General features: G+C 35.8%; 1 protein-coding gene across 1 annotated transcript in view; it reads left to right on the top strand.

Moving 5' to 3' along the window:
- Positions 1-25,105, top strand: part of sez6a (seizure related 6 homolog a) — a 100,603-nt gene that overhangs the window by 73,777 nt on the left and 1,721 nt on the right. The window contains exons 5-13 of the mRNA XM_056467591.1: positions 3,157-3,342; positions 3,574-3,742; positions 7,682-7,848; positions 9,861-10,055; positions 10,923-11,061; positions 17,191-17,387; positions 20,206-20,400; positions 22,084-22,275; positions 24,500-24,694. Coding sequence (XP_056323566.1) covers positions 3,157-3,342; positions 3,574-3,742; positions 7,682-7,848; positions 9,861-10,055; positions 10,923-11,061; positions 17,191-17,387; positions 20,206-20,400; positions 22,084-22,275; positions 24,500-24,694 — 1,635 coding nt within the window. The remainder of the gene's footprint in view (positions 1-3,156; positions 3,343-3,573; positions 3,743-7,681; positions 7,849-9,860; positions 10,056-10,922; positions 11,062-17,190; positions 17,388-20,205; positions 20,401-22,083; positions 22,276-24,499; positions 24,695-25,105) is intronic.

The following is a 25,105-nucleotide window of genomic DNA, read 5'->3' as shown; positions in this document are numbered from 1 at the left end:
TTCTAGCCTAAAGAAACCAAATAAGACTTTCTCCAGAAGAAAAAATATTATAGGAAATGCTGTGAAAAATGTCTTGCTCTGTTAAACATCATTTGGAAACTATTTGAAAAAGAAATTTCACAGGAGGGCTATAATTTTGACTTCAACTGTATACTTCTGTACTTATTTCAATTATGATCAATTAAGTTTCTATTTATAGACTCCATTAGACCCAAAGGCTTTTTCCGTGTTACTTTAACTTCCTTTATATTGTAAGAAAGTGTCTGTCAGAGGCTCTATTTGCGCTGATAGACAGATTAAATTAATGTTACATAAAGTTCTGGCATCTGTTGGTCATAACCTCTAAGCAGCGAATCTGCCCTGCTGTGCTTGAACCGAGTCATTATTAGTAATAACTAAACAACTGGGCATTATGGAACATTAATCGCCATGGAAACAGAGACAGCCAGACCGGTTATTCGCAGCTGGGGAAATCGGCTGGACGTTAAATGTTGCTCATGCACATTTACCCATGCAGCACCTCAACGATTTAGCCACAGATTAAGGATATCTGGGTCAGATTTAAGCATTGTCTTCTATCCGTTTGCTCAGCTCTACTGTATCAGTTGCATGTACAATATCAAGATCAAATGTTTAGTTCCTAGTGAGCTCACACAGAGCTGATCGCATGTCGGCCTGGATAAAAATATCATTACATTTAAACTGAAGTAGAAGTCAAAGGACACAGAATTGGTACTCATGACAGCCATGCTTTCCTGTACTTGCCTTTGTGTAAACATTTACAGACAATTACTGTAATTGCTGCTTTAAGGCACAGAATAAGTGTCTAATTTGTATGTCAACAGATTAATATATAATTAATATAAAAGTACCTTTATTTAAAATAAATTTAAATGAGAAATATTTCCATGCCAACAAGCCAAAAAGGTTTAATTTCTTTATGCATTTTATTTCAGTTAACATTTATTTGACCATAATCACCCTGTTATTACATGTTTATGGTTGTTTGCATGTTCGGTCAAGCCCAAAATTATACATACCCCTGCCAAATTCTGACTTAATGGGCTCTATTTTAATGATTAGACGCAAAGTATTAAGTGTGTGTCCGAGTCCACTTTTGCTAATTTAAGGACGGAAAATGCTCCCCGATGCATAGTCTTACAGGGTTGTGCTTATTCTCTTAATGAGTTATGGGTGTGTTTTGAGCATAACGTGCATTAAACCAATCAGAGTCTCATCTCCCATTCCCTTTAAAAGTCAGTTGCATCACGCCATGGTGCATTTGCTATTTACATGGCGGACTTTGTAAGTGGAAAAATGAAACGCTTCACAAGCAAGAAAACAGTTAAACACTTTCTGCAGCGCAAGGATAAAGAATGAGCCTCCTCCATTTGCCTCTTTACTTTCCACCTTTACCTTCGTGGATAAGGAAACGGTGTTGAACACACTCCACTGAAGGCATCCATTAGCCTACATATTTAATTTCGTTAGTTAAATGCCAAGATGTGTTTCAAAACTATTTCTAAATTTAGTTCCAATTTCCTGCAAGTTATAGAGTTATATCCAAACACACCTCCTATTCTTATGCCTCATATGATGATGCAAAAACCCGATCGGTGGACAAATCTAAAATTGTTAATAATAATAATAATAATAATTATTATTATTATTATTATTATTATTATTATTATTATTATTATTATTATAACATTATACAAATGCAAACTGTCAGGAAGTAACGGAAAAAATCCCCACCGACATGAAGACATGGAGACAGTGGTTTTTATATTTATGTAAAAAAATAATATTTATTTTGTAACGTTTTAATCCTTTAATTTTTCATATGTAAAGATATTTGTGCATTGCTGTACATCCTGTGTGTATTTAGCAATGTGTAAGCGTTTGTACCAGCATAGGCGTATAACTAACGCGCTCTGCAATTGGGCAGTCTATTTCAGTTTCTCAAAATAGCAACACGCCAACGATGTGCCTTAACACACCTCCTTTAAAGACCAGCACGCCCATGAGTCCACAAAGTGGTGCAAATGGATTTGTCATTTAAACAACGTGGCACAAAACGTGAAAATTACTGTTGCGCTGGTCTGAAAATAGCAAAAAAAAAAAAAAAAAACATGTCTTACGCCATATGGATGATAGGGCCCACAGTTTTAGTTTAAATGTAAATAAAGCTAAGAAATATTTTTTTTTCCACAATGACACTTCTTGTACAAAGTCTTCTTATCTTTTAGAAGAATCCGGTGTCATTTCAGGTAAAAAAAAAAAAACATTGCTGATTGAATAAAAGTAACCAAGTCAAAATTTGCCAGGGCTATTGTCACAATCACCAGCAATCTAACATTTGCAGAACTACAATTCTGCCACTGAACTACAACTCCCAGAAGTCATTGTTCCAATCACTCCTGCCACAGCTGGCACTCATCTGGACACTAACACACACACACAACTGAAGTTCATCATTGAATGATTAGTTGGACTATTTATACACACCTCACATTCTCACACACATTGCTGAGTCTTGTTCACCTGTCACATTACCAAGAGTTATTCCTGTCTAGCCTTGCTGTGCTTTTTGATCCTTGCCTTGTTTAATTGTTTTTGCTGTTTGCCGCCTGCCCCGACCTCTTTGCTTGTGACCATGACTACGCTTTTGAATTACCCCCATGATTCCGTTTGCTCCTGTTTTGACCATTACCTGATTGACAACTTGTAAAAACTACATTTGGACCCTCAACTCTGTTGTCACCCTGACCACTTGCTACAGATATGAATCATTTCAGGCTTGACTGCATTTATGCATGTATTCAATTCAAGTTTCTTTGCATAGCGTTTTTTTACCTTATTGTTTTAAGGGCAGCCTTACAAAAAGTGCACACTATTGCATTACAATCAGATTGTGAACAGTTAAGAATATTGATTACCATAACTTTATTAGTTACTAATAACTTTAACTAACTAATAGCTTTTAACAGTTAACGTAATAAAGTTGTGTGCATATTAGCATTTAGGATCTTTTCAGTCTCACATATCACATTATTCCTGACTTCTGTACTTATTTCAATCATGACCCATTAAGTTCCTTTTTTTATACTGAAATGGTCACCTGCCATTTACTACAGTCTATTTCTCTTTCTCTAGCCTTTGCCCTGACCTGTGCATCTCCAACTACCCCTGATAATGGTGAAGTGTCAGTCACTGGTCTTCATGTGGGGGGCGTGGCCTATTTCTCATGTCTGATTGGCTATCAGCTCCTGGGCCCTGCCTCCCTGACATGCCGAAATGCCACAACACCATACTGGAGTGGCAGAGAGCCCAGGTGCCAAGGTATGAGGGGACAAACAAATAAGGGGGCATTGCCTCAAAATTGCTCCAAATCAAAAATTACATTTGTGCTTTGGTTTCATTTAAATGCAGACGTTATCCCTTTTCATTAGTCTCATTAGTTGTTGGCAGCCTGTTGGAAATCTGTGTCATGCATAATGAAAATGACGGGTATAGCAAATTCACAGCGGTATCGCTCTTCATTTCTTTCTCTTTTTTGTCTTTCATGGCTAGTTGCTTGTGGGGGGATGATGAGAAATGCCACTCAGGGCCGTGTGATCTCTCCGGGCTTTCCTGGAAACTACAGCAACAATCTGACATGTCACTGGATACTGGAGGCTCCCGGAGGCCATCGGCTACACATTCACTTTGAGAAAGTGGCCCTGGCTGAGGATGATGACAGGCATGTTCTATATGAATTTGTGGATATTTACTAAATGTATTTTTATTAAAAATCTTTTGAGATTTCGGTTTATAAGATTGAGACTTCATGTCAGTTCAGCCAAAAATTAAAAATAAAATGTAGTTTCAAGGTGACAAGGTGGCTCAGTGGTTACCACCGTCTCCTCACAGCAAGAAGTTCGCTGGTTCGATCTTGGCTGGGTCAGATGGCATTTCTGTGTCGAGTTTGCATGTTCTCCTCGTGTTCACATGGGTTTCCTTCAGGTGCTCCGGTTTCCCCCACAGTCCAGAGACATGCGCTACAGGTGAACTGAATAAACTAAATTGGCCGTAGAGTATGAATGTGAATGTGAGAGTGTATGGGTGTTTCCCAGTACTGGGTTGCAGCAGGAAGGGTATCCGCTGTGTAAAACATATGCTGGATAAGTTGGTGGTTCATTTCGCTGTGGAGACCCCTGATAAATATATAAAATAAAGGGATTAAGCCAAAGGAAAATGAATGAAGGAAGTTTCAATTCTCTAAGATCATCTTATTTTAGATTCAATTCAAGTGCTCCTTTATCCTCTATAGACAGCAATGGTCTAGAGATGTTCGAAAACCAGACCCTCCATGTGATTTCAATGGTTCATAAAAGGAAGCTCCAAGAACACATTTGTGTGATAAAAAAGTGAAAATGACTTTGTTTTCCTTTCTCTTTTCTCCTGCGACAGGTCAGAGTGTGGGTTAACTATAGGCAATAAAACATTCCCATGAGTCAGCAGCTCAACACACAAGCATCGTATTGCCAGTAGTAAATGTGCCCCCTAATTTGATGTGAGAGATATAGGATAACAATATAGGTCGTTTGCAGGGTTTTTTGCCACATAAAACTGTTCTTGGAGCTTCATATGATTACAGTTGAACCTAAACATCTTTTTAGTTCCCTTTCTGAACTAGGGCTGCACAATTCCGGCTAAAACGAGAATCATGATTTTTCTTGCTTAAGATCACGATTTTCTCACGATTCTGTAGATGTAAAATGAAGGTTAATATGAGTAGGCTATCATTATTGTTATTTTCAAACATATGTTAAAACAACACTAATATTATTAGGCCTATGTGTAGGTCTACTATTGGTTAAAATGCTAAATTTTGTATAGACTTGGAACAGTGGACTTGAACAGACTTTAAATTTGTTCTGGTAATTAATGCACAGTAAAGTGATGACATCAAAATGCAACTATTCATAATTCTGAAGCTGAATTATTATGTTTGAGACATATGCTTGTAATCTGTCGCTGACACATTACTAGACCATTTTTATTCAGTTGTAAAATCTCCTGAACTTGAAAATATAGTTGGCTGAATTGTAGAGATGCTGGATTAAGCTTGTGTAGGGGGAGGTCGAATTGAAATCGGCATCTTTTATCGATTAATTGTGCAGCCCTACGTTGAACATCTCTAGACCATTTCTGTCTATGGAGGGTCAGAGAGCTAAAAGATTTCATCTAAAATTTCTTGATTTGTGTTCTGAAGATGAACAAATGTCTCAGGGCATCATTGGAATGATATAAGGGTGAGTAATTAATGACAATTTAAATTTTGGGTGAACTGTCCCTTTAATAAAGCATATTTATAGAATAAAACAAATTTACTGCATTGTACAAATGTGATGCATTTTATTTTATTGTAGTAAGCTGACCAACTTTTTATTTCAGGGGTGGCCAAACTTTTTTCTATAAAGGGCCAAAAAGCAAACTTGATTGAGGGTTGTGGGCCAAACATATATACCAAACCGTATATACAGTATTAAATTTGCCATGGGAAACTTCCTAATTTATTGGCTATTTTATAGGAATAACTAGAAAATGTTGCTTTAAATCATATTAACTATAGCAGTATTATGTGTAACACTTAATAATCAACTTCTTACAGTAAAAATATCAACAATCCTATTTATTATTACACAATGTTCAATGCAGAATAGTCAAGCTGCTCCAGCCTTTACCTTGATTTGGTCGCAGATAAGATATAAGACATACATTGTCTTCTATCTGACAGTATTTGCATTTTAAAAGTTTGATTCATTCACAACAATTAAATCATTTAATTTCAGTCTGCTTTTTTTGCAGCTTAGCAATAAAGCAAAAGGTTTCATTAAATTCAAAATGACGATTTGTCAAAGGCATTTGCCCCAACCACCTCCCCATCATTCCTCTCTTTTCAGATGGGATGGTGGGGGAAATCAAAGGTTACTTGGGCCAACTTTTTCGTTCTAGTTCTATATCTTCTCAAAATTTAAATCAAGTGCTCGATTACACTTGATTAGATCCTTTTAAAAGCTTGTTTATATTTTTGTTGAGTCATGATGCCAGTGATCACATAAATGACAAGAAAGCCTAAACAAGCCAGCTTCACTTGATCACATAGAAAGATCCATTTAGAATTATTGAACCGCAACATAAGCCCAATTCACACTGCACACAGACAGATGTCAACAAACAATCACCAGATAACAGCACAGCACTTCTGAGACAGTCTAAAACCCAACAAGTGCCTATTCAGAATGCTCAATTGGCGAAAACAAGCTTTGACTGATGGGGTAACAAAACCCAGCAAACAGTCTGAAGCCACCAGATTTAGTGGCTTTAAATGATCTGATCGTAAACAGAGAAGCAATACTGGGTTATGGGGTGATAATAATGAAAAATGCCTATTGGTACATTTAGGGCTGTGAGTGTGCAATATGACAATATGCAATATATATCTTATGCATGGACAAAATAAAAAGTCTATCATTTCATATGTTCTATCGTTTATTTTGTGGTGTCACAAAATACATTGGTTTATGGTAATTCTTTTTCATAATTTATGAGCACAATATAATATCAACCTGTAATATTTAGTTACAGTTAGCGTGGACCAGTCATCATTAGTGTTTTGATTGTACTAATATTTATTTTACATTTACTCTGAACAGAACAATAGGTAGACATAATGATATGGTAGATAGACAGACACAATGATAGATCAACAGACAGATAGATAGACATAACGATAGGCAGACAGAAAGACAGACAGACAGAACAATAGATAGACAACGATAGGCAGACAGAAAGACAGACAGACAGAACAATAGATAGACAACGATAGGCAGACAGAAAGACAGACAGACAGAACAATAGATAGACATAATGATAGGTAGTTAGACAGACAAACAGAACGGTAGAACAACTATAGACAGACAGATAGACAAAGACAGACAGACAGACAGACAGACAGACAGACAGACAGGCAGACAGAATAGATCAGCAGACAGAGAACGATAGATATAACGATAGGCAGACAGACAGAGACAGAACAATCGATATTCAGAACAATAGATAGACAAAATGATAGGTAGACGGACAGACACAATGATAGATCAACAGACAGATAGATAGATAGACAGACAGACAGACATAGACAGACAGACAGAGAGACAGAACAGAACAATAGAATAAAACTACAGACAGACAGACAGACACAATGATAGATCGACAGACCGATAGATAGACAGACAGATAGACAGAACAATAGATAGACAGAACACAACAGGTAGATAGACATAATAATAAATAATAATTATATTTATTTATTTGTCTAAGGATATAAGAGGACTTATATAGAGATATGAGATTTGTCATATCTCCCAGCCATAGATAAATTCCAAAACTCCCATCTCCAAAGCAGTGTGATTTACTTTAAATGAAAAAATGTTGCTTCAGTAATGTTTTTACATCATTTCAATTCAATTATTTGTATGCATTAACAATTCTGAATTAATCCCGTTAATAGACCTAATATCAAGATTAAAGGGAATAAATGTAACAATATCATCTCTTTGTTTGTCTTAGGATAGAAGAATATAGCATACAGTTTTTAGTGATGCTGATGTTTTGTTGTTGTTGTTGTTTTTAGGCTCCTCATAAAGGACGGCAGTAACATTGACTCTCCTCCACTATATGACTCGTACGCAGTGGAGTATCTGCCTGCTGAAGGAGTCACCAGCACCGGGCAGCATCTGTTTATTGAATTCACCAGTGATGAGATGGGCACGTGCACTGGCGCTGCCATCCGATATGAAGGTACAAGGACTCTTCTGGATTACTGAGCCCTATTCCAGTCATTTAGAACTCATTTAAAAATAATTTTTATAAGGGGTTTAAACACAATTGTGTGCCGACAGTGTGTGAATAAAGCCAGCCTCTAGTGGTAAACATTTATTAATTCTATTTTTTATAACCACAAAAACAGTCTGGAGAAATACTTTGATTGACGTTCTCCCCGCCCATTAGTGATGATCTCTTCCTCATTAGCATAAACAGCCCTAAGTGAGAAGCAGCCGTCTGCCATTAGAGTTTTCTGCCATTAGTAGTCTCCGACTGCATTCTTCTAAGACGCTTCTTTTGACATTTTCAGTTTTTACCGTGATAACGTTTGTCCATTTTTCAATCTGCCACTATGGTGATGCACTGACATTTTTAGCTCTGCCCTCTTTTAAATAGAGCACAATCTCATTTGAATTTAAAGCGACAGTCACCAATACGGCACAATTTGGATCAAAGCCTAAATAGGACAGTTTAAAAGAGTTAAAAATATTTGTGTGGTATTTTGAGCTGAATTCACACACACACACACACACACACACACACACACACACACACACACACACACACACACACACACACACACTAGGGACATCAGAGACTTTAAATCTTGTCTAAAGAGGCCAAATAGGTCCCCTTTAACAAGTTTTTTTCTTTAAAGGTGCAGTAGGTGATCTGCCACAATGCAGCCTGTGAGCATAAATCTCTGAAAATTGTCCCTCCCCTGCTGTCCAAAGCCACACCTCCTGAAAACACGAGCGTGCAGTTGAGCTAAAGCTAAAGCTTGGCCGGCAGTAATATACATTACCAAGCCATACCTCTTTGGCCATTCTTACATGCTATTTCTGACCGAATATTCAGAGTAGCATGGCAAACAATATAGGGAGCGCGTCACAGGTAGTCATTGTTCAAAAATGAACAAAATGAATGTAAATATAAAATCATCTTCTGCTCAGTAAAGCAGGCTAGGCGGAATAACGTTATTTACTGATGATTTGTTGTTAAACTAAATAAAAATGGACATTACTGATGCTGTAAAAGGACCCTTATGAAACTGAAAATAGTCACATTAATCTTTCACTGGAAGAATTCAGTGGCTGAACAACACTTCTGTGCATATAACCCATTCATAACAACCCAATCTACATCAGCTTTGCGTGACTAAAATAGTTTTAAAACAGAACATTACCTGTCTAAAAAAAACTTCAGCCATGGTGTCGTCCTTCCTCCAGCATGCAAAAGTAACTCCGATATCGATTGAAGATTTTAAAAAGTTTCGCTTCAGCATGTTTTTACCACTCGCTCTCTCACGCTCTCTCTCTCGTGAACACGCAGCACGTGTATGCACAAACGGCAGAGCTGCGTACAAACAGGTGCACAATAGCTCAAATCTGCATTTGCTGACAGACAGTTTGAGCTACTTATCAGAATTATAGGAGACGTCGGCCCGACACTATTTTAATTGAGTGAACATTTTTTAGTCTTGTGCCTTACCCAGAATATAAAAATACATAAAAATACATTTAGATCATTTACTTTAATCAGTACTATTGGAATGTGAAGAGACTTTCAACCAGAACAACAAAAAATGTTTGTGAAGACTATCACCTGATGCACCTTTATTTCTAGTTTCGATAAGACCTATAAAAACTGAAGGGCAGAATAGCACAGATATAGCAAACATTACCTAGAGACTACAGATTTCTGGGTATTTATAGTTACAGGTTTGCCATCACCAAGCAATGACATCCCACTGACTGAAATATCAATAAAAGCTCAAATGGTAAAGCATGGTGTGAGCAGTGCTAGGATCATGGATTCAATTCCCAATAAATGTGTTTCTAAATGTAAATTGCTTAGTAGAAACATGTATATATATGATGGCAAATATTTAAAAAGAAATGATGAAATAATCAGATAATATAAATACTATGTTGTAGTGTTGTGTTTTTATATTGTATAATAGTTTAGTATATGTTTGTGCATTACAGCATTTTCTCAGGGCAGCTGTTACGAGCCATTTGTGAAATATGGAAATTTCTCTACAACTGATCCTGCGTTTGGAGTTGGCTCTGTGGTGGAGTTCACCTGTGAGCCGGGATACACGTTGGAGCAGGGCGCTGTGATTTTAGAGTGCGTAAATGAAGAAAATCCACAATGGAATGAGACAGAACCAGCTTGCCGAGGTGACTTTGTGTGTGTGTGATGTTCGGTTTAATCTGTACTTTAGTTTTAATTGATTAATTTCTTGCGATGAAAGTCAGTGGGTTGACATGTTATTTATGTTATGTTAAGCGGACATAAAAAGGTCTTACAGGTTTGGAACAATGCAAGTATAAATGATAAAGGATTTTTGATTTTGGTGAAGTATTACATAGAGCTTTATTGCTTTCATTTTGGTGCATTCAAGACATGTCAGAAAGATTAAACACAAATTTTACCACAAACCTAATGATTATTACAGTTGGTAAATGCTAGCATTAATGTAATCAATTTATGAATTGAACAATCTGTTTGTCAATAAATTATTTTTATTTTTCATTAAAAATATATATAATAAAAATTGTCTGATGATCAAGAGCGAAATGTCCCAATTAAGGTGTCAGCACCAAAATGAGTTTTTTTAGCAGACTATCAAAATATCGCAATGTTAAATTTTTCCAATATCATGCAGCGCTAAATCCAACAAACCGTGAAGTCATTTTGTAGATTTTAAGTTCATAAAATCTTGTTGAATTCTGTGTAGAAAATGTGTATTGTCCTTATGCTAAATAATGACCACATCCTAACTAGTAGACACAAAGAAAAAATTATTATTCATTGGATTTAATAATTGTTTTAAGGTAACTGGTTACAAACAATTGAAATGGGCTGAATTTAAACAAATTTAATTTAGTTAAACTTAATTAGTTTGTTTAAATTCAGCCCATATCAATCATTTGCAACCAGTTACCTTAAAACAATTATTAAATCTAATTAATCCTTTTCTTTTTTTTTTTAAAGTGCATGAACTCACCAGTAGGACTTGTACACTTTATTTGTGTGTTTTACAGCGGTGTGCAGTGGAGAAATAACGGATTCGGCAGGTGTGGTTCTTTCTCCAAACTGGCCTGAAGCATATGACAAAGGTCAGGATTGTATCTGGGGTCTGCATGTGGAAGAGGACAAGAGATTCATGCTGGACGTCCAGGTGTGAGTATTTGAGCCTTTATGTATACGTGGGAAAGATTTGTGTAGTTAAGTATTTCTTCTGCTGCTTTTTTCTCCTCTAATGAGAATGCTTTCACTTCTCTATTAGCATTCGGTACAGTTCACCACCTTCCAATTACAGAGGAACAGTCTGTGTAATGACAGCTGATTAATTGATTTAGCACAGACATGGAGGCGACCCGCAGACTCATTAACACTGAGCGCTAATGGGACGATGCACAGGTGCCAGGCTGAACACCTGGACAGGTGGCTCACCTGCACATACACTTCAAGACAGAGGGGTTTCTTAATATCTTAATGACTGATTAGAGGACATGCAGTCTTTTGTATTGAGTTATGCTTGTGACATGACACTGGCAGATTTTGAGGGTGTTTGTCTTAGCATAGACAGAATGACGAAGCCAATTATGATATGGGAATGGTTAGGAGGGCAAGTTTGGCCAGGACGCCAGGAATACACTCCTACTCTTTTCAAAGGACATCCTAGGATTTTTTTAATGACCAGAGTCAAGACCATAGTTTAACATCTCAGACAGAGATCAGCTTACTGACAGTATAGCATCCCCATCACTATACTGGGGCATTAGGGCCCCATTTTAGTTTTAAAACATATCACTTTTGCTATGGTTACACCTTCTGTGTACACAGTACCCTGGGGTTTTTGACCTGTGAAAACCGAGACTTTTGAAAACGCTGAAGCTATTTCCTTTTGGATACACTGATGCTCTGTGTCAGTGTGTCATTTGAAAAATAGCTGTGGCTGGCGACATTTGCTCCCAGATTGGGTTTTTTGGGTCTTTGCATGTTCTTATTTGTCCAGCCCCTATAACCAGGGTGCGAATTACAGAGGGGTTTGGGGAGGGGAGACAGAAGGGATTTTCCCTTTAGCTTGGAAAAAAGCAAAGGTTATTCCTTTACAGAAAAATTCAGCCCTGAGTTTTAGTAGGGCTAATATCAGACCAATAAGTTTATTGCCAATTCTTAGTAAACTGTTTAAAATGATAGTGTGTCAAGTAAAGCACATACTTCTTATTTATACTTAAAAGTGCATGCCAAGATTGTGTGTATGGTCACACAACATATGTTTTCAGCAGTATAGTGTGGACAGAGATCATTTCAGATATGCTAGATAAAAACTCCATTGTGGATGCTCATGAGAAGGTTTTTTTTTTGTTTTAAAGCGCCATTTTGAAACTAAAATACATAATTGTAAATGGGGGCCTAGGAGCCACACAAACCACATGGTGAGCACCTCAGTAGCACCTTTTCCAGCAGCAACCTAGTTTCCCCATGCGGTCTCCCATCCAGGTATTAACCAGGCACAACCCTGCTTAGCTTCATTGGGCAACCATATATTGGTTTTAAGCGGTATAGGTAGATTTAGAGTGATATGGGTGGGGGGTTTTATTGTGGTATGACTTGGTTAAGATGGTGTGCCATGACTTTGATTGATGTGGTTGGATTTTGTGTTAAAAGAGGGGTTAAGGTGCTATTGATTTGTTTTGAGTGGTATAGGTATTTTTAAATGATATGGGTATAATTGGGGATCGGGTGTAATGAATTAATTTTGCATTTATAGTCATGTTTTGAGTTTTTTGCAGGATTGCTGGATGTTGTTGTGTATGAGTGGTAATTAAAGAGGTTTAAATTTGGGTATTATAGATAAAGTAGATTTAGAGGAACATGGTGGTATGAGCATGCTTAAAGGTGCCCTATAATGAAAATCTGGGTATATCAAGGCATAGTGGAATAATAAAAGATCAGTACATGGAAATGGGCATATTGTGAGCCTCAGACACCAGTTTCCTCGTTCTCATGTAAATTCCACAAGTGTAAAACCCCGGTGGACAATAGGACAATCAGAAGACAAAACAAACCTTGACGAGACTCACAAGCCATGCCCTCCGCATTTGCATGTATGCCTAATTTGGGTCGTTTATCTGGACCTGAGGAGCAGTCATGTCATCCAGCTCTAAGATTATTATTATGTACGCCTCATGCTGCATTTGATTTCTAGTGAGACAACAATGATAATTTTTCTCCCTTAGTTATTTTTAAACTTACATATTTCACTTACTATGCATGTGGGACTTTTATTTTGAAAACGTGAGCGCCTATTTTTTTTACTGTGCGTTACTGGGCAACGACAGCATGTTCAAACTGGCCTCAGGACGCAAAATGCTAGATTTACATATTATACATGTATTCATCTCCACTCTGAAGAGGGATAAGATATGTTTAGTTAGTAGTTAAGTTATTTACATAGTAGTTTAGTTATTGTGAAATTTGATGCATATAGTTCAACAAACACGTGTATACTGCTGAATCGTGTCAAATCACTCAGCTCGACTGTCATCTGTTCATGCAGAGGTTGATATTAATTCCTGGCTGTCTTTTCTTTGACCCTAGCTTCAAAATACAACGCGATACATCTCTATCAGTCTCTTTTGTCAAATTGATTATAATTTAGCCTTTATCCCCAACAGATCTGGTGAGCAAAACAGGTACTCTGATTGGGTTGACAAAATAATTACTATTAACAAAACTCTTAAATCATTACTCTGATTGGGTTGACATTTGTCAGTGTTCAGCATACATCACTTTGTTCATTAATATTCATGACACAAACCATATATGGTCAATCATGGACCTTCTGATTCTATGGGTATTTTATGGAGTAATAAATGAGCTTATAAAACCATTTCTGGAGATTTTTTTAACTTATTGAAGCTATAAACCTACTATGTAGATATCAGTGAACAATTTAACTAATTAAACCAATGCAGTATATGGCACCTTTAATACTGCATAAATTGGTTATGCAACGTAGGTTGGTTTGGAGAGATACAAGTAGGTTTTTTGGTAGTATGACCTCAGTTAAGCTGGTGTAAATCTTTTTTTACTATTTCTTTATTTTATTGCTATAACAAAAGTGATCAGGTGGGTTTTGTAGTGTTTTTGATGGGTTTTATGGTCGTACGACTGGAGACTGTTGTGGCATGAATTAGGATGACTTGTTATGTTATAGAACCTACTGAATTTTATTTATTATTTAAACAAACATATTTTTGCTCCGACATTATTTTTGTACATCCAAAAACACCAATGGTCCACCAGTCATCAAGTCTTTCTGTGGCTTAATGTGACATTATCTCAGCACCCAGAGACTCTTTGCCCAAACAATGTATCATTAGCTCAGCTTTACTGTCTTCTGCACAACAGTATCTGCCAAACTAACAGTCCAAACACAGAGCTGAGAGAATAGTCTGTATCAATTAAAAAAACAACAATCTAAGTCCATCTCATCTGATCATCAGCATATCATTCTTATTTAACTCTGTGGTACAATCGTCGTAGCCCTGTTTATTTGTCAGGCTGTGAATATTAACACAGCTCATCTGTGACCTTCCCAAACAACACAACCCGAAGGGCTGACAGCTGTGTGGAGGCCCTGAGGGTTCTGCCTCTCTGCTTTCCAACATTGCACTAAATAAATCTCAGTTCTTTGTGAAATGTCACTTTGCTGCTGAAGAGGTAAATGCAGCCTCCCGATAGATGAGGGAATCTAAACACTGGCCTTTATTGCCATTTAGCATGACAGAACGGAAAGCATGATTGATTCTCAGCGTGGATACTGTTATGTAGAAAATCTGCCTAGGCCATGTAATTTGTTTTTCCCTTGCATTACTCATGCTTATTCAGAAATGAAGATGAATTGCAAAATGACATCAGCAAACCATCTGGGAAAAAATGTGAGACAGTTTCTAAAGTTAGAATGGTAACATTCCTCTTAATTAAAGAGATAATTTGTCCTCCTTTGGCATTAAAGTGGACCTATTATGCAAAAATCACTTTTATAAGAGCTTGTGTGCCAGCAATATGTGAATATAGCCAGCCTCTAATGGTCAAAATGAATTAATTCTGTTTTTTATAAATCACACCGAATAAAACAGTCTAGAGAAACACTTTGATAGACATGCTGCATTTGTACATGTCAACAGTGTTTTAAAACCCCACCCATTGGTGACGATCTCTTTCTTATTAGCATGAACAGCCCTGAGTGAGAAGCAGCTGTCCTGTCACACCTGCTGCAGTGCCCTCATGTGGACCCTTGAGGGCACTAGCGGTAAAGTCTAGATCGGAGTGGTAAAGTCTAGATGTGGCCGGCCGGAAGTGCGATATGCACATTAATATAGCAGCATTTTTTTATGACACTGTGTAACAATAATGAATATTTTTACAGTACTGTGACGGTTGGTTTAGTGTTGGGGTGGGAGTAGGCGTTTAAAAAATACAACTTATTGGGTAATTTAACAGATAACATAAGTAATACTCTGTACAACTACTGTTTATGTTACTGTGACGGTTGGGTTTAGGGTTAGTGTGGGGGTAGACGTTAATAAAATACAATAAATGGGAAATTTAATAAATAATATAAATAATTCTCATAAACTTCCGGCTACAAAGGTATCTGATCTAGCAACAACCGGCACTAGCTCTTGTTTTGGTTTTTGTTTTCATCTCTTATATCTCTGCTCACATGATCACTTTTTTCCAGCTGCTCCTTGTTGTCTAATTAGTTCTGTCCTTATAAGACCTGTAATGTTGTGTTTAGTTTGCCTTTGGATTTTGCTCTGTCCTGTTTCGCTCTGTCCTGCATTATTTTGCACTCCAGTTCCTCTTGCTCGGTTGGTTTGTTTGTTTGTTCTCTTTGTTTAGTATAGATGTTTAGATTTAGTTTGATTCACCTTATGCTTACAGTTTTTTCACTTGTGTTTTTGTCAGTTTTTGTACCTTGCCTGTTGCCTTATGTTTTTTTGGATCTTCGTTGTTTGTTTATTAAACGATATTTTGGTGCATTTGGATCTATCCCTTGTTTTTGTGATACCCCATTGTGACACATCCACCTTTAGATTTGAATCTGCTACTATGTTGACACATAGACATTTGTAGCTCCGCCCTCTTTTGAAAAAAAAAAAAAAAAAGCACAATCATTTGAACGTAAAGTGAAAGTCCCCAAAATGACACAATTATAGAGTCATAGATATTTACGTTAGATGTCACCTACGATGTTGTTGTCTATTGGCAGGAATGTGTCAATAGAGCCGCCATTTTAGTACAGGCGCTCCTTTGAAATGAATGTGGTACCAAGGTGCAGTGGAGGACTGGGCATCTGGAGTGATAATATATCCACATATATAAATATATCTATCTATGATAGGGAGTTTTCCCGGTCAGAACGGATTTTTTTTAATATTCCAGAAATTATAATTTTACATCACTTTTCTACATCGAAGGATAAGTGACAGCACGGACATTGCCAACAAAGACCATGTGTTTGTGTGCATGGAAATGTATTATCCTCCCTTCCTGTTAAATTTATACTAATCCGGGTCCTGAAACACACCCCCTCTCCTGCTTTCACTTTTAATTCTAAAGGAGGGAGCAATTCGTTTGTGAATGAATGCCCGTTACGAACAACTCGTTCACTTAGCGGACAATAATACAAGTTTCTTGCACTGCAGTGTCTTGTTGTCATATTTCATTAACATTGTTTGCTGATTTTATTAAACAAAACTACCATAAGCCTAGAATTTAGTGTGAGTGGTGCTTCTTTGCCTTGTGGTTAGTGCAGTAAGAGACTGTATTATCATCAATACTTTGGCACAAAAGTGTGTAACATACAAAAACGAAATCTTACCTATGAAATGTTCCACCTTTATGCTTTGTTTTCTTTGTTTGCTCGTTGCTACACCCGTACGCAGCGCAAAAGTCCAGCATCTTCAGATAGAATGACTTTTGTCCTGGGAGCACTGTACAAATGTGGCGGCACTATTGACGCATGCTCAGGGTCCGTATGCGATATCTAGTGTATATATCTATGTTATAGTTATAAAACATTATTTGTGAGGTATTTTGAGCCGATACACTCTTTAGGTTAGATGCACTTTATTTACATATTGTAAAAAGGGAAAAATAGGTTTAAGCTTGCATTTTTTTTTTTTTTTGTGGAAAGCAAAACATTTTTAGCATATTAAGCATCTACCAATAAGATCTTCAAAGCAAGCAGACCTACATTAATGGTGTGCGTTTATGTGTGTTGTGTATTAGTCTTCATCTGGGGAAGAATGACCTGCTAACCTTTTATGATGGTGATGACCTAACAGCCAACATCCTAGGCCAGTACAGCGGTTTCCTCCCTCGGTTCAGACTCTACACCTCCACGGCTGATGTGACCATCCAGTTTCAGTCTGATCCAGCATCCAATGTCTACGGATACAACAACGGCTTTGTAGTTCATTTCTTTGGTAAGAATATTCTATCTGCTGATTATTTTACATTGTTTGTATTTTTAACAACTCATGTTCATGAAAAGTATTAAATACAAATGTTTGAATACCAATGGGTTAAAACATAGTAGCTTTGTGTTGATGTAAGAAAACATGCTAGCAATCTTACAACGCGTATTCATTGTGCTAAATTACACTAAAACAGGCTAACAGCACAAATAGTCTTAGAAACATGTTAGAAACCTGTTTAAATATATTAGTATCCTAATAAAATAATGCTGACAACTTGTTAAAACATGTTAGCAACCTGCTAAAACATGCTGGCTTTTATATGGCTTGGTGCTCTTTTGTCAAACCGTTCAAGAGACTCATGTACGCAGTTGTATTCCTACACCAGATGAGCTACCAAGCAAGTTTACAAGGCTGCAAAAGTCATTCATATGGAGACAGATATGGGATTTGAACATTAAAATATACTCATTTTCAAAACATGCAGTGTGTTGATGTAGGAAAACAGGCTAGCAATCTTACAAAGCACTTTCATTGTGCTAAAATTACGCTTAAACATGTCAACAGCACGAATAGTGTTAGAAATATGTTAACAGCTTGTTTAAAAATGTTAGCATCCTACTAAATAATGTTGATGAATTGTTAAAACATGTTAGCAACCTGCTAAAACATGCTGGCTTTTACATGACTTGGTGCGCTTTTGTCAAACCGTTCAAGAGACTCGTGTACTCAATTGTAATGCTACACCAGATGAGCTACCAAGCAAGTTGACTGCAAAGCCATTCATATGGAGACAGAAATAAGATTTGAACAATAAATTAATCTCATTTTTAAAACATGCAGTGTGTTGATGAGCGAAAGCATGCTAGCAATCTTACAACACGCTGCATTGTGCTAAATTACAACTAAAACATACTAACAGCACGAACAACATTAGAAACATGTTAGCAGCTTGTTTAAATATATTAGCATCCTACTAAAATAATGTTGATGAATTGTTAAAACATGTTAGCAACCTGTTAATACATGCTGGCTGTTACATGGCTTGGTGCTCTTTTGTCAAACCATTCAAGAGACTTGTGTACTCAATTGTAATGCTACACCAGATGAGCTACCAAGCAAGTTTACAAAACTGCAAAGGTCATTCATATGGAGACAGATATAGGATATGAACAATAAATTAATCTCATTTTCAAAACATGCAGTGTGTTGATTTAGGAAAACATGCTAGCAATCTTACAACGCACTTTCATTGTGCTAAATTACGCTAAAACATGCTAACAGCACGAATAGCATTAGAAACATGTTAGCAGATTGTTTAAATATATTAGCATCCTACAAAAATAATGTTGACGACTTCTTAAAACATGTTAGCAACCTGCTAAAACATGCTGGATTTTAAATGGCTTGGTGCTCTTTTGTCAAAACGTTCAGGAGACTCATGTAAGCAATTGTAATACTACACCAGATGAGCTACCAAACAAGTTGACTGCACAAGTCATTCATATGGAGACAGATATGGGATTTGAACAATAAATTATATAGAATTCTGTGTGAAAGCCTAATAGGATTTGATGATGTTGAACTGCATTGATAAATAAGTTGTTGGCTTTTACATGACTTGGTGCTCTTTTGTCAAACCATTCAAGAGACTCATGTACTCAATTGTAATACTACACCAGATGAGCTACCAAGCAAGTTTACAAAACTGCAAAGGTCATTCATATGAAGACAGATATGGGATTTGAACAATAAATTGTACTTTTCAAAACATGCAGTGTGTTGATGTAGGAAAAATGCTAGCAATCTTACAACGCACTTTCATTTTGTTAAATTACGCTAAAACATGCTAACAGCATAAATAGCATTAGAAACATGTTAGCAGCTTGTTTAAATATATTAGCATCCTACTAAATAATGTTGATAAATTGTTAAAACATGTTAGCAACCTGCTAAAACATGCTGGCTTTTATATGTCTTGGTGCTCTTTTGTCAAACCATTTAAGAGACTTGTGTATTCAAGTGTAATGCTAAACCAGATGAGCTACCAAGTAAGTTTACAAAACTGCAAAAGTCATTCATACGAAGACAGAAATGGGATTTGAACATTAAAACATACTCATTTTCAAAACATGCAGTGTTTTTATGTAGGAAAACATGCTAATAATCTTACAACGAACTTTCATTGTAATAAATTACACTAAACATGCTAACAGCACGAATAGCATTAGAAACATGTTAGCAGCTTGTTTAAATATATTAGCATCCTACTAAAATAATGGTGACAACTTCTTAAAACATGTTACCAACAAGCTACAACATGTTGGCTTTTAAATGGCTTGGTGCTCTTTTGTCAAAACGTTCAAGAGACTCATGTAAGCAATTGTAATACTACACCAGATGCTACCAAGAAAGTTGACTGCAAAAGTTATTCATATGGAGACAGATATGGGATTTGAACAATAAATTATATAGAATTCTGTGTGAAAGCCTAATAGGATTTGAGGATGTTGAACTGCATTGATAAATAAGTTGTTGGATTTTTACATAAAGTTGAAAGAGGCAGTTTTTTAATGGCATTTGAGCAAAATGAAACACTCATCAGTTATTGAAACGTCTGCGCTTGTATATTGCTAAATGAATCATCTTAGAAAAGCAACTGTCTGAACAAGCAATAGAGGTGCCATCCTGTTTGGCAGTGTCTGTGTCTGGCAGTATCTCAGATGGCCAACCGTTTCCTCAATGCAGCCTTATTTACAAGCAAAATGTATTAGTAAAAATAGGGAAAACACCAAATCCGTGTGCTTTTGTTTCCTCCAAACACTAGAAGTGGCACGTAACGACACTTGTGCGGAGCTGCCAGAAATCCTGAATGGCTGGAAGAGCACATCTCACCCTGACCTGACCCATGGCACAGTTATTACCTATCAGTGTTACCCAGGCTTCCGGCTGCAGGGTTCAGAGATCCTAATGTGTCAGTGGGATCTGACGTGGAGCGGAGACGTGCCCCTCTGTGAGAAGAGTAAGAGCTAACTGTAGACTTAAAGGTCACACCAGATCATTAAAAGAAAACTTTATTATTATACTCTTAATGAGTGCATATGTTTAGAGGTCAGCTGCCACCTACTGGTGAGTTTTGGTCAATATGTATTAAAAGCTCACTGTGATGATGCAGCATGTAAACTAAGGCAATATATAATTTAGCATTTGCATGTGTTATAAAGGATTTTCATGAGAGTTAAAAACATTTAGGAACAATAACATGCAACATTTGTAAGATTTAAGAAGAATACATTTACTGAATTATTAATACAATGAAGACTATACAGTGTTATTTTATCCTTCATTATTTCAATTTCTGTACCTGAATACTATTGGACTCTCCAGAAAAACCACAAAGCTTTATCTTTTGCTTTTAGTTTTTTTCTTCGCTCTGTAATTCTTCTGCTTAAAAATATGTTTAGAATTTTTATTATACATGATTCACACCCTTATAAAAATCAACGCAATCATTCTAAACTAATGAACCCCCCCCCCCCCCCCCTCAAATAGAGCGATTTAAGCCATCTGGTGAAATTGTATTCATATCGCAACATATATCGCTCAAAAACAAAATATCGCAATCTCAATTTTTTATCATGCAGCCCTAATGTAAACTGATTATCATAAACACTTTTTACAATTTTAAAATATCATTTAGACTTTTATAGTTTACTGCCAAAACATCTGCACATAATATTTAGCCGTTTATACAAATGAAAATAATATGTAGTATTTTATTATATTATTATTCACATTAAATTATTATAAAATTATTATAAACCACAAGTTTTGAAATATAATTTTAACAGTATATTAAAACATTGAATACTTATAAATATTATTTTACTCCTAGTTTTAATGCAGTGCCAAAAATATGTTATTTAATAATAATATTATTATTATTAATAATAATAATAATAATAATAATAATAATAATATTATTATTATTATAAAATACAACATAATTATTATAATTAATATTTGAAAACGTTACTGTTTTAACCACCCTGAAGGTTTTAACATAATTCTGCTTTTATATTATTATTATTATATTATATTATATTATATTATTATTTTTTATATTATTATTTTAATCTTAGTTATATTGTACTGCCAAAAATCTCTTATTTAATAATAATAATAATAATAATAATAATAATAATAATAATAATAAAATACAATTTATTATTATTATTATTATTATTATTATTATTATTATTGTTGTTGTTGTTATTATTATTATTATTAGAAAATGTATTGTTTTAACAACTCTGAAGATTTTGACATACCATTCAGTCTTTTAGATTACATTGTTAAATTAAATATTTATAAACAAATATTTAATAATAATAATAATATAAAAATACAATTTATTATTATTGTTATTATTACTGGAAAAAGTTATTGGTTTAACCACCCTGAAAGTTGACATCATTCTGCATTTTATATGACATTGTTATATTAATATCTTTAATTACGGTGTACTATTATAGGCTGGTGAAAACAACAAAATATTAATTCATTTTAAAATATTTTAAATCATTTTTCTGCTTTGGAAAACATTTCAGTTTCAATATAATGTTTTTTTCTCTCTCTCATCTCTTAGTTCTCCATTTTTCAGTGTCACGTACTTTTTAACAGTGTGCTTATATCCTTTGTCTAGTTATGTCATGTGAGGATCCAGGACTGGTGGAAAACAGCCGCAGAATGGTAACCGACTCTCGCTATGCTGTGGGATCGTCTATCGAGTACATCTGCAACAAAGGATATTCGCTTTCTGGCCCTGGAGTGCTAATCTGCTATGGCAGAGAGACTGCAGTCCCAAAGTGGAGTGAAAAACTGCCCAAATGTGTCCGTACGTTAAGTATATATATCAAGTTTTATATTAAACAAACATCTGTATTACATATCTGTGGAACATTACCATTAGCATTCAGCATAAGAAATACAAGTAACACTTTACAACATTATTTGTATTAGCTAATGCTAGCGAACGCATTTACTAGTAGCATGAACAATACATTTATTACAGTATTTGTTCATGTTAGTTAATAAAAATAAAGTCATTCATTGTTAGTTCATGTTAACTCACGGTGCATTAATGTTAATAAGCCTGATTTTGGATTTTAATAATGCATTAGTATATGTTGAACTAAGGGTTTCTGCTGGTCTCACAAAGTCAAATTTAACATTTTAAGACCTTTTTAAGACCACGAAGAATGAATTTTCAGACTTATATAGGGCTAAACGCTATTTTTTAATGTATATATATACATATATTTGTTGCAACATACCTATTAAACCTAATTAACAACATAAAAACTCTTTAAAAACTAAATGTAAAGTATGCACAACACTTCAGATGTATTTGTGGGTGATTGGATGTGTGTTGGATCAATCAGGTAGCTTTACATTCATTCATTTTCTTTTCGGCTTTGTCCCTTTATTAATCTGTGGCCGCCAAAGTGGAATGAACCACCAACTTATCCAGCACGTTTTACGCAGCGGATGCCCTTCCAGCCACAACCCATCTCTGGGAAACACTACGGACAATTTAGCCTACCCAATTCACCTGTACTGCATGTCTTTGGACTGTGGGGGAAACCGAAGCACCCGGAGGAAACCCACGCGAACGCAGGGAGAACATGCAAACTCCACACAAAAATGCCAACTGACCCAGCCGAGGCTCGAACCAGCGACCTTCTTGCTTTTTACATAAACAAAGAAAAATTAAGATCTGTTCTGAATTATTTTAGACCTACAAGACAAAAGTTTTAGCCATTTTTAAGACCCCACGGATACCCTGGAACTATGACTATGTACTGTGCATTATTAGTTCATGTTAGTAAATATATAAACTAACAATAACTAATGAAACATTTTTTAAAGTGTGACCGAAATGCAAACTAAACTCTGAAGCTATTCTGGCTTCAGTTGTTATGCTCTACTGCCATCTAGTGGATGTTCGGGTTAGCACATATAATAGACTAGAGCAGAGATTCCCAAAGTTGGCCAATTTTATCCCTTGAATTGGTCCACTATCTCATCTGAGGAGAAAGTGTGAAGGATGAAGAGGGTTTGGGCGAATGCCTTTAAAAGAGATCATCATTTCTAATTAGACGTAATTTTTTTTGTTTGTTTTATTGCTGAGCTACAAAAAAATGAAATGTTTTAATTAAATGTTGTAAGTAAATCTGATTTTTAGTCACTCATTCATATTCTTTCGACTTAGTCCCTTTATTAATCAGGAATGAATCAACTTATCCAGCATATGTTTTAAGCAGCAGATGCTCTTCCAGCTGCAACCCATCACTGAGAAACATCCATACACACACATACACAATTTAGTCTACCCAATTCACCTATACCACGTCTTTGGACTTGTCGGGGAAATAGGAGCAGTCAGAGGAAACCCACGCGAACACGGGAAAAACCTGATATTAAAAGAATGTTTTTAGCAGAATTATATATTTCTTTTCTGCGGTAACTAACTCAATAACTCTCTATCAAAATCAGGTGTTATATTGTATCAGTGTAGAACAACTCCAATACAACTTCAAAACTCCCAATCTGAAAAGAGAGTGAGAATGATGGGGATGGTTTAGAGATTGTCAACGTTTGTTTTGTTGTTAAAAGCTATCTGAAAATAAATTTTTCAATTAAATGGTGTAAATTAATAAGATTGTTAAAACGTACACACTGTCAGACAGATTCTGCTTGACTATTCAGCATTGAACGCCACTGTGTTATAAATGTGATTGTTGATTTTTTATTGCTATAAGTTATCATTCCATTCAAGTTATACTACATTAGATAATACAATTTATAGTCGTATTTTCTATTTATTTTGAAATATTATTCAATAAATTAGAAAATGACCAATTGCAACTAATGTGCAATACTGTAGTTTAATATTTAGTTTTTGGCTCTTGAAATGAAAAAGTTTGGGCACTGCTGCTATAGAATGTACTTTTCTAATGGTCCTGTAGTAAATTCAAACTCAAATGCAACGTTAGTACCTACTCAAGTAGTAGACAATTTCGGACGCAGCCTGAGACTTTGTTTGTTTTGTGTTTTAGCTGAGAGATATGAGCCATGCAGTAATCCTGGTGCTCCCTCTACGGCCATCCAGAGTTCAGAGAAAGCCTTCTTCCAGGCAGGAGAGACCCTGAGCTTCACCTGCAGGGCGGGTTATGTGCTTCAGGGTGAAGCTACTGTCCACTGCCTACCTGGTCATCCGTCTGAGTGGAGCGCTGCGCCCCCTATGTGCAGAGGTGGGAACTAAACACTTAAAGTTCTCAGCGAAAATTATTTGTTGTACTAATTCTTTTTATGTTACATGTATATTTTTAAAAAAATTATGTACTTATGATGAAAAAATGTAATACTTCTAGAAAATGTATTTAAAATTTTTTAATATATAAAATAATTACAAGTATTAAGTATATGCTATTACATATAATTATATTATGGATAATTAATTAATTAATTCTTTCATTCATTTTCCTTCGGCTTGGTCCCTTAATTATCAGGGGTCGCCACAGTGGAATGAACCGCCAACTATTCTGGCATATGTTTTCCAGCCATACACACCCGCATTCACACACACTCATGCACTACACCCAATTTTGTAGTTCATCCAATTCACCTATAGCACATGTGTTTGGAATGTGGGGGAAACCGGA

The sequence above is a fragment of the Danio aesculapii genome, chromosome 10, assembly GCF_903798145.1.
Source record: "Danio aesculapii chromosome 10, fDanAes4.1, whole genome shotgun sequence".
NCBI classification, from domain to species: Eukaryota; Metazoa; Chordata; class Actinopteri; order Cypriniformes; family Danionidae; genus Danio; species Danio aesculapii.
The sequence above is the reverse complement of the archived record's forward strand: the minus strand, read 5'-3'. Positions and strand labels throughout refer to the sequence as shown.